The sequence below is a fragment of the Eublepharis macularius genome, chromosome 1 (genome assembly GCF_028583425.1).
Source record: "Eublepharis macularius isolate TG4126 chromosome 1, MPM_Emac_v1.0, whole genome shotgun sequence".
Lineage (NCBI taxonomy): Eukaryota > Metazoa > Chordata > Lepidosauria > Squamata > Eublepharidae > Eublepharis > Eublepharis macularius.
Window position 1 is genome coordinate 203,460,696 of NC_072790.1, and position 11,077 is coordinate 203,471,772.

Sequence of the window (11,077 nt, forward strand, 5' to 3'; positions counted from 1 at the left end):
CCATTAAATTTCTTCATATGGAATAGTGAACAATTCCAAATTAAGATTTGTTTCTTTGAGCCAGCAACATGTGGAAGCAGCCACTGAGGAGGAGAACAATTATGATTGGAGTCTTTTTTTAAAAAGCCTGACCAGAAGAGATTCACACCGCCACACACAAGCTCTTTCATCTTTGAGTACACAGACGTGCGTCACAATAACAAGCGTTTGCAAGAGATGCACTGTATATGGAAAGTTGTGGTACTGCTGTCCTTCTAGCCTAAAGGGAAAGGCACTGCCTATCGGAGGGACTACAATATGTATAATATATGAGTTTTAGTAATTTTTATATAAAGTGCAAGAACTTTATATAAAGTTCATTGCACTTCATTCATGTAGATCCTGAAACAATTTGTAACATGCTATACTTTAATACAATCAGTTCCATGGATGCTTTCTTTTAAACAGCTTTCTTCCCTTCAATTTCTCTGCCATTGATATGGTACATCAAACAGACCCTTTGGTAGCTTCCATCTACCTAGGCTATACATCTGGATACTCTTTTTGTGCTCAGTTCCCATGAGGTTTAATTCTCATCCTCTTAAAAGTTTTTCCTTCCCTCCAACAGGCTGTCTATTTCTAATGTTAAGTATCTTACAACTGAGTAAGAAGTTCAATGGTGGAGCTCAGAAAATAACCACAATTTCTTAGCATTTAAATATTAGATTGATCAAGGCTGCTGTCCTATGCACGTTTAAGTCTAACTGACCATGATGGAAATAATGGCATTGGTTTGAAGTGCAAAACCACTCCACAGAATTTATCTTTCTGTAATCATAAAAACAATGCAAGACAGATCAACCTTTTTATCCCCATATTGCAGAGGGGAGATTTAACCCAGGCACCTCCTGATTCACAGCTCAGTATCTTGGTCAATACACTACATGCAAAACAGAAACATTAACTTGCTGGACTTTTCTGCTTCCTTAGAACTTTCACTTCCACCAGTTGCTTCCATGCTTCTTTTATTTCTCTCTCCCTCCTTCCACTCTCCCATAATTGTATACCTCTCAAACCTGCACTTATCTACTACTATATGAAGTTTCCCAAAGATATGATGAGATCTGTTAATTGCTTCCAGGACCTAGAAACTTGGGAAGAGGGTCTTCCTGGGCATTCTCTACACCACAGTTTTACTCTCAGTTTTTGAAGCTTGGCCCCAGAGATCCAGATGGAGACCCACAATCCTGTCCCTTTACTGTATGTTTGTTATTAAACCCAGTCGCTAGCTAAAATATCTTAAGCCACAGCTTTTTTCAGCTTTGAGTCTGTTGGCTGGTTCATATGCCACATGCACAGATGTCCAGTTTTTTAAACAAATGCGCAGGCAAGAAGCAGCTGTTTCCTGTCCTGAGACACATGCAATCTAGATAAGCAGTTTTAAAATTGCTTTAAAGATCTGTAGTTTTCTACCAATCAGAATGACTTGAACATTAAACCAATTAGTATGCAATATATACCAAGCACAAAATGCTTAGTGGTTCACTGAATGAATATCCTACCTCTTCTGAATTCTCCGTGCTGCCATCCTTCCCACTGCTGCCACTGCTGGCTTTTGTAGTGCTTTTAGTAGACTTTGGAGGCTCCTAGAAGGAGGGAACAGAAAGAAAAGCACATTGAGACACACGGCCCCACTAAAGATTTAATGCAATTCATGATGCTGCAAAATACACCATGAAAACAAAATGCTAGAAACTGAACAAGGGCCTCTATCCTCTAAGCAAATGCCCATACCATGCTCCAAAAGTCAGTGCCCCAGAGAAACACTCTTCCCAGCACAAGAGAAAGATCTGCAAACAGCAACACACTACTCATCCTGTAAGCAGTACAATCAATTCTCCTGTCTTTGGAAAGGACACCTGACACTATAAGCCCTGCCCCTTCCACACTCTGGGTGGGGAAAGCTGCTTGCCTGTCTCCAACAAAGAACAGGCTGCAGAGCTGTTGAATCTCAGCTAGTCCTCCCTAGATGGGAGTGGACAAACACAAGTCAAGTGCTATTTTAGAACCAAGTTTGCAACACAGGGAGAAGGAACTGGGGGGAAAAACCCTCAAACTTACAGCATAAAGTTAGAATACCCAGCTACAGGAGGATATGTATTTGGAAACTGAGAAGGGAAAAGCTCAGCCAGAAAAGATACAATGGGAAATGAACTTTCCTAGTAAGAGTTGTAAATAAGTGGTGCTATCAGTCCACCCAAAAAAGTACCCAAGTTGATTACCACATGCTTAGGTTAGTCATATGTACGCTAAAAGCAAAACAGAAGCCTACTTGACTAAAACTTTCCTTTCTGGTTACCTAGAGGGGAATCCTACCCTCCACAGGTGACCAGGCAAAACCACTTAGAAACTAACCTATGAAGGGAGAGGGGGGAAAAGAATAAGGAGAAACAAAAAGGGAAGAAAGATGGGGAACCATTGGAACAGGCTAAAGTACTTCCATTACATGTTAAATGATCACAGTTGAGGAAAACAAATCACATTAAGCTTTTTGGCTTGTGTTTTGCAGAAGTGGTGAACATTTGGCCTACTGAATGATCATCCTGGAAGGATGTGGCAATGATACACTGACACATTTCACTGTCACCATGTGTCTGATACCATATGCAAAGGCTGCACCCTCAGACCCACATCTGCCCACACATGCTGGTCAAACAGGTTGTATATGTTTCATGGCAGGTGAACACTGGAACGCTATACAAGGTCTCCTACTAGTACATGCAGCATTCGCAGGCCTAAAATTCTGGTTGCCAACATACTTTCTAAGAAGCCCCTTTCTCTATGCAAATGATTGATCTATTTCTGCTACAGGTTTTGTGTGTGAAGGGACAAGGTGCCTGCCTTACATTCTAGTACATGAATATGTCCACTGTTTCTGGGGTAAACTGTTTATTGCACAAAAAGATTCTGTGCTTATACTCTGAAAGCAATGGCTTGGTCAAGGATTCTGCACGTATGCATTACTTTCCACACAAAGCCTTGTGCCCCTTCCCTCATTGTCTGCATTTGTGCATACTGGTACAGAAGTTCTATAACCTCCACACGATACTCCTACTTAACTCTGAAGGGTGGGACCATGGCTCAATGGTAGAGCATCTGCATGGCACACAAAATGTCTCAGATTCAATCTCTAGCAACTCCAATTAATAGGATCAGTTATTAGGTAATGTTAAACTCCTCTTCTTGAGATCCTGAACAGATGCAGCTAGTCTGAGCAGACAGTCCTGACCGTGATAGACCAGTGGCCTGATTCACTATAAGGCAGCTTCTTGTGTTCGTGTATGTGTTCTACATTTATTCAAGAGCCATATATACTAGACCTCTTTATCTTGCATATATATCCCTTCCAGATGTATGAACTACCAAAGCTGTGTCCTTCTAGATGTATGAAGGCTTTCCATCTGCTCAGTTCCTATGCAAGTGTACCTCGTGGTGTGCTTGCCAGGCTCATAACTTTGCCTAGATTTGTCTCATGCAGTTATGTGTGGCATAATCCACAGTGAATATCAACAATAAATCTATTGTCTGTCCCACAAGTTTATATCCAAGTGCAGTATGTTCACTATACAGGTGCTATCTATCCTAAGTCGACCCATGTAGCATACAGGAATATGTAAGGTCTGTGATGCTTCTCTGTGTACCACCACTGGACACTTGTTTCATTTTCATAATACATAGGATTGGATGGGGGTGGAAAAACAGAACTTATGTATCGAAGCACAAAGAAATGATGCTTATCTGTGAGCGCACTGCACCCTACGTCAGCGCTGTATCAGTGCATGCCTCCTCCCCAACCCATCTTCCATGCATGCTAGATCTTTTCTCTGCAGCCAAGCCTCCCCCCCACCCCCCGCCACCGCAGTATGCAACGGGTCGCCAGTGCAGTGGACCTTTCTGTATCTTGCGTGTGTACAATGCACAACCGGGCCTTGAGCAGCAACCGCACAAATCTCTCTCTCCACCCTTCGTGCAGGTAGGTGCAGGCAACGTTCTCTTATCTAGGCGCAGTCACTCGCTCCCCCGTTCAAAGATGCCACACAGAGCATGACATTTCGCCCGCGTCTAACCCCATGCCGCTCGTCTGCACATACGCCGTGCTTTGTCTATGCCTGCGTTGCAAACTACAGCTCTGCCCCTCTGCAGGTGTGTGCACTGCCCGGCCCGCTTCCTGTGTGTGCCGCACATGCAGGAAATCCCGGGCACCGGCTACCACAAACGCCACTGCAGCTGCTGCAGCCTCCCGAGCCCACCCCACCGGCTGCGACCCCCTGAGGCGCGGGTGGGGAGGCTCCCTGCTGCTGGCAGAGGCCCCGGGCTCGGCCGCCGTCAGGCCCGGGCAGGTTTTGCGCCTGGGCGGCCCTGCAGAGAGGCGAGGGAGGGGAGTGTGGAGGAGGCTCCGGCCTGCCGCCCGCTTTGGCCCCTCACCTTCTCCTTCTTCAGCTTGTAGGGCATCCCGGACCTTCGGACTGGCTGGCTCGCTCGGCCTCTCCCGCCGGCCCAGCCTCCTCGCTCGGTTCTCCTCGGTTCTCCTCGACCGCCGCCTCCCTCTGCGCTGGGGCGGCTGCGCCCCCATTGGGCCTGCTCCTTCAACACTGCCTGGCAACTGCTTCGTTCCCCCCGCCTCATTGGTCACTAGCCGAGAGGATTTTTGCCATTGGCTTTCGAGCCCCTCCTGTCCTCCCTCGGAGAGGCGGGAGAGGACAGCAGTTTGCGAGCGCCACAAGATGGGGCGGGCGGTAGGGGCGAGGGGGTCTGGCGTTTCTGTTCTGGCTCTTGCGGGGCTGCGAGGAGGCGCCGGGCTTGTTTCCTGGAAGGGGGGCGGGGAAGCTGGTGTGAAATCTGGAAGCCACTCGGTGAAATCAAGAACCTCTCCGGGGCTATCCTGACACGCGCTTCCTTCTGTGTCATTGTCAAGGAGAAACATTAATGGAGGCGACCCACTCCGTGGAATTCACCGTGAAGCTGCTACAAAGATTGACAACTGCATTGCAGATACAATTCTCCACAAAATAAAAAGAATAGTAAAGTAATAGCTAGAAATGTGGGGAGCTTACCCGATTAGTATCAGAATGCTATATCGCAAGAGCCTTTCAGATAAATTGTTAAGCATGGTTTTGAGGAAGACTGCCCCACTGAATATGCTGTGATTGACTCCTGAGCACGTATGTCCAGGACTTGTTCAGTTCTGACCCAGGATACCAATGGTTTGGTTCTTAGATTCTCAAATGGAGTGCATAACAGAGAGGTGTCCTTATGCTACGTCACATTCTTCCAACCAAATATGAACAGAAGGGAAATTCTAAGCAGGAAAAAATGTCATTCTATTACTATTCTTTATTTACTAGTGGTGTTTTATGAGGCCTTTCCTCCCCTTTAGCATCACTGTTCTCACTTTTTCCTGCCAAAATTGACAGCTCTATAGAACCATTTCGGGTCAGGAAAATGGTACAGTGAGGATGTCTAAGCCTTGTGTACTATGGTCCCAATCCAAATTGGACTCATGAACAGCTGGGAAGTATGGAACTCCATAACATTTCCCTTGACCCAACCTGAAGACATCCTCAAGGAAAAAGTTATTCAGTAAGAGCCATATGAGCTCTATTAAAGGGAGAGGTAGCCCTTCACGAGAGTTTGTATGGTGTGTTGGTTAAAGTACCGCAGTAGGATCTGTGAAACCCAGGCTCGAATCCCCACCCTATCATGGAAGCTTGCTGTGTGACAATGGGCCAGTCACTTTCTTTCAGACTAAATTATCTACCAGGCTTGTTATTGTTGTGAGGATAAAGAGGAGCAGGGGGGAACAAAGTGATAAGGTGCAGTGGGTTCCTTAATTGGCAGAAAAGTGGAGCACAAATATATAAATAAATAAATAAATAAATAAATAAATAAATAAATAAATAAATAAATAAATATGTAGGCTCCAGTCCAGGAAGAGCATTAAAAGTAAGCACAGCAGCTTGAATTGATCCTGGAAGCAAACTGGCATACAGGAGGCTGAAGCTGGGTCCCAGTTCTCTATCCATACTTCCTAGTTGCAAATCTAATCACAATTATTGATGATACTTAAAAAGTTCTGCATTTCAAATTAAGCTTAGCCCCACTACAAATCAAAAATCCCCACATTCAGGGGACTCTAACCTACAAAAGACCTATCTTGTTCCCTGGTCCAAAGTGTAGTTTTTGCATTAACAGCTCTGAAGTGGAGTGCCCCTAACATAGTGGTTAAGTGGTTGGACCGCAAATCAGCACTCTGCTGGTTCAAATCCCACTACTGCCATGAGCTAAGTAAGTGGTCTTCGGTAAGTCATTCCTCTCAACCCCAACTCCACAGCTGTATTGTGGTGATAATAACACTGACCTTGTTCACTGCTCTGAGTGGGACACTAATCTGCCTAGAAGAGTGGTATATAAGCACAGTTATCCTACTATATAAAATGCTAAGCGTATTCCAGACAACTCACTTGCTACCCTGGTGCACCTCCAGAGGGTGCTGCTGTGGAGGGAAACCTAGATGAGGCAGCCAGACCTCCATGGCAGAAAGCCCAGGCCAGGATCAGGTGTGGAGCAGGTAGCAATGCCTGCCCCCCGCCTTCATGCAGCTGGGATCAGGAGAAGGGCAGGTGGTAATGCACGCCCTCCATCTTCACCCAGCTGGGATCAGGACCGAAGCAGGTGGCAATGCCCACCCTCCGCTTTCACCCAGCTGGGATCAGAAGTGGAGCAGGTGGCAATGCCCAGCATCCACCTTCACCCAGCTGGGATCAAGAGCGGAGAAGGTGGCAATGCCCGCCCCCTGCCTTCACCCAGCTGGTATCAGGAGAAGGCAGGTGGCAATGCCCATCTCCCTTCAACCAGCCTCCCACCACCTGGCCGGGATCAGGAGGGGAGCATGAGGCAATGCCTACCCCCCTTCACCCAGCCTGGATCAGGTGCAGAGAAGGAGGTAATGCCTGCCTCCCTTCACCCGGCCAGGATCAGGAGCAGAGCAGGAAGCAATGCCCTCCCTCCATTCAACCTGCCAGAATCAGGTACGGAGCAGGTGGCAATGCCTTCCCCCTCCCCTCGACCGGGATCAGGCGCAAAGCAGGTGGCAATGCCCACCCTCCCTTCACTCTGCTGGAATCAGGTGCGGTAACCAAAGTGAGACCAACCCCTGGAACACACAAATGCAAAGAACGAAGAGGAGACCACTCCCCAGGAGCACGAAATACACTTAAACCTCTTTTTTTCTTAAACTCATGTATTCATTAAACTCTATAAGGATGTGTTAAACTGCTTATTATTCACACGTACCACGTACAGAGGAACTATTTACAAATGTACGTTCTTTAAATACAAGACGTGTAATAACATCTAATTCATACAGAAATTGATGCCGCTAATATACACAAAGGACCAGGAAGAATCGAGAGCCAAGGGAGAGCAAAATTAAATTCATTTGTTCCGTAAGGACAACTTCTCAGTTCTTAAATCTCCCAAAAGGTGAAAGCGCTGGTGTGCCCGAAGTGACGGCGTCGACGAGTTGTTCCGCTCAGCTTTTCATCCGTGACTTCCTCAGGGGCAGCCACCGTTACTACAAAAGACATTTACTATAAACACCACCAATACAACATTAATTATTAGTAACACAGTAACACAGTAATACTCTAGATACCCCCTTTATTTTAATATAATAAGGAGACAAGCACATACCCTCATTCCACCATTCAGACTTCTCCTCAATCTCCCAGCAGAAGCGACGTCGGCGAAAGCCTGGCGTGGCTTCCGAACTGATTACCCAGGATATATACAACTAATTACCAACTGGTGTAGTGGATACGCCAGGGGGTCAATTCAGAAAGGACCTATAGCTGATTTCATTATTAAGTCCTGCAGGGGCCATTGTCTTCAAGGAAAAAATCCAAAAGGCTTCCTTGCGAAGCAGTTCACATTGCAGACTCCCTGCCCTGCTTGCTTTGTATAGCCCTGCCACTCTCAAATCTGTTGCCTCATGATTGCAGTCCAGGAAGTGGGGGGTCAGTGGGGCTTCCATAACTTTGTTGCAGATTCTGGAGACATGTTCCAGTATGCGTACTTTCAAGGGTCTAATCGAATTGCCAATGTAAATTTTATTGCACGGGCAGCAAATCATGTACACAATGCCAGATGTATGGCACGTAATGAAGGACCGCTGTGTAACCGTCCTAGATGTGCCAGGTAGGCAAATCGTCTTACCATGTCATATATATCTGCAGGCAGAGCAGTGGCCACACGGGAAGGTGCCCGCTGGTAAGGTTTGCTGGTGCCCCAAAACCTGCACTCGTCTCAATCTCGAATGAACCCTAATATTCCGAGTTCTTCTAAACCCTATCATCGGGTATCTCGCACAGCCTGGAATATCCTGAACCAACGGCCAATGCTTCCTTACAATGTGTTGAACCCTCAACGCATATGGGGTGTAGTCTATAGCCCACCTAATAGCCTCCTGTGGTTCCCGTACCGTTCGCCTCATAAGATCGCCCCGGGTTCTAATTGATGCCCGTGTGGCCGCTGCATGTAACACCTGCGCTGGATATCCCCTATCCCGGAAGGCAGCCACCATACGCCTCCTCTCACCCTGGTAGTCTTCTTCCCTAGAGGAATTGCGTTTCAAGCGGAGGAGCTGACCAAACGGAATGTTTTTCCTAAGTTGGGGGGGATGAAAAGAGTGGTATGACAGATAAGAATTGCGGTCTGTTGCCTTATGGAACGGTCTCACCAGTAAGGTGTCGCCGCTTCTGAAAACAGTAACGTCCAAATAGTCTATACTGTTCACCTCCGACCTCCGCACACCAGCGCTTTCACCTTTTGGGAGGTTTAAGAACTGAGAAGTTGTCCTTACGGAACAAATGAATTTAATTTTGCTCTCCCTTGGCTCTCGATTCTTCCTGGTCCTTTGTGTATATTAGAGGCATCAATTTCTGTATGAATTAGATGTTATTACACATGTCCTGTATTTAAAGAACGTACATTTGTAAATAGTTCCTCTGTACGTGGTACGTGTGAATAATAAGCAGTTTAACACATCCTTATAGAGTTTAATGAATACATGAGTTTAAGAAAAAAAGAGGTTTAAGTGTATTTCGTGCTCCTGGGGAGTGGTCTCCTCTTCGTTCTTTGCATTTGTGTGTTCCAGGGGTTGGTCTCACTTTGGTTACCGCACCTGATTCCAGCAGAGTGAAGGGAGGGTGGGCATTGCCACCTGCCTTGCGCCTGATCCCGGTCGAGGGGAGGGGGAAGGCATTGCCACCTGCTCCGTACCTGATTCTGGCAGGTTGAATGGAGGGAGGGCATTGCTTCCTGCTAAAAGAGGTTTAAGTGTATTTCGTGCTCCTGGGGAGTGAAATCAGGTGCGGAGCAGGTGCCAATGCCCGTCCCCCTTCACTCAGCCGGAATCAGGCATGGAGCAAGTGGCCATGCCCCCCCCCCCCGCTGCCTTCATCCAGCCAGTTTGGTGTAGTGGTTAAGAGTGCAGGACTCTAATCTGGAAAGCCGGGTTTGATTCCCCACTCCTCCACTTGAAGCCAGCTGGGTGGCCTTGGGCTAGTTATAAAGAAAATGGGGGTACCTGCACTTCCGCCAAATTTGGACCACCCCAACAATGCAATCCTGGAGGGAAGTGCTCAGGTTGCTGAGCAGGTGCTATGCCAGTGTATCTTGATGCTACGCTAGTGTACTGGCCCCATGCAACAGAAAACAGAAAAAGCCAGAAACTCCGTGTAGCCTAGGATGCCAACTACAGCCACAGTCAGTCACACCCCTCCCCAGCAGTGTCCAAATCTCCTACCCTACACCCAATTACAGTCCCCCGGCCCCAGCACTACATGAACAAATGCCCAGATATCCTGTAGCTGAAATGATAGGGCAGTCAGCATAGTCTCCAACTCACACACTTAGAGCACACAGCATTTAATCCTGGAGATGGAAAATACACAGAGCGGACATGTAGCATCACAGAAGGGCACTAAGCAGTCACACCCAAGGGAGGGTGTAAATCTCCTTTTGTCTGACTATCATGTCTCATGTCAGAACCCTTACAGATACTCCACATCTGGAAATGCACACCAAAGGAGAAACCACACATTGATAGGTGTGTAGGGGCAGGGATCCAGCAGGCTCGGCCCAAGAATCTGCACCCATGCCCCCCTTTCCCTTCACAAGCACCCTCGGTGCCACCTCAACAATGAAGATTCCTACAGCCAAAGATAGCAGCGTGTGCATATGGGGGCAACTCAATGTAGTTGCACCTAGCAGTATGTCATGCGATGGGGCATATTACCAAAGAAGTGCACCTAGGAGTGCTGGCTATGATGCTGGGGGTGTGGGCAGGAATGTTGGGAGCCCCATATCAGACTGTTAGCAGAGTTTCTTGGCAGAGTGCTCACTCCCTGCAAATGGTGAGAGTGGGCACAATTAGAGTCTAGTAGCTGCACCCACTGTGCTCCATGGATCTGCTGGCCAAACAACTGGGGCACTTATTGGCTTTCAGGATTGTAGTTAGGGTTCCCAACCTCCAGGTCATGGCTGGACATCTGGAATTACAAGTAATTTTTCAGCAACAGAGATCAGCTCCCCTGGAGAAAACAGCTACTTTGGAGGGTGGAGTCTATGGCAAAATACACAGCTGAGGTCCCTGCCCTCCCTAGGCCCCACCCCCAAAATCTCCAGGAATTTCCAAACCTAGAGCTGGCAACCCTAAAATCCCATGAAGCATCAGAAACGGATGGGATACAATGGAAGTGCAACCCACACAGCAGATGGATGGCTTTGGCATGGATCTTGGGGGTATCCTGACAAATGGACACACACTCCATGAGAAAGGAACCATGCACCTGACTGCTATTTGTCTTCATTGCAAATATCTCTGTCTGGCATCTGTGTAGGTGGTGATTCAGCAGGGTGGATGACATTCCCAGTGTAGTATATGCTGGCTGCAGTGACCAGTGTGGATCCTGCCATTGTGCCATGGGGCTGCAGTCTCACTGGTTCTAGCCCATTTCCTGCAGTGTTCTGGCTCAGA

At 47.4% G+C, this 11,077-nt stretch overlaps 1 protein-coding gene across 1 annotated transcript in view; it reads right to left on the reverse strand.

The window, feature by feature from the left end:
* The window catches only part of PPP2R5D (protein phosphatase 2 regulatory subunit B'delta), a 45,328-nt gene extending 40,756 nt beyond the window's left edge, over positions 1 to 4,572 (reverse strand). The window contains exons 1-2 of the mRNA XM_054984430.1: positions 4,465 to 4,572; positions 1,542 to 1,625 (exon numbers count right to left, since the gene is read on the reverse strand). Coding sequence (XP_054840405.1) covers positions 1,542 to 1,625; positions 4,465 to 4,491 — 111 coding nt within the window. The 5' untranslated portion in view covers positions 4,492 to 4,572. The remainder of the gene's footprint in view (positions 1 to 1,541; positions 1,626 to 4,464) is intronic.
* Between the last annotated feature and the right edge of the window lie 6,505 nt (positions 4,573 to 11,077).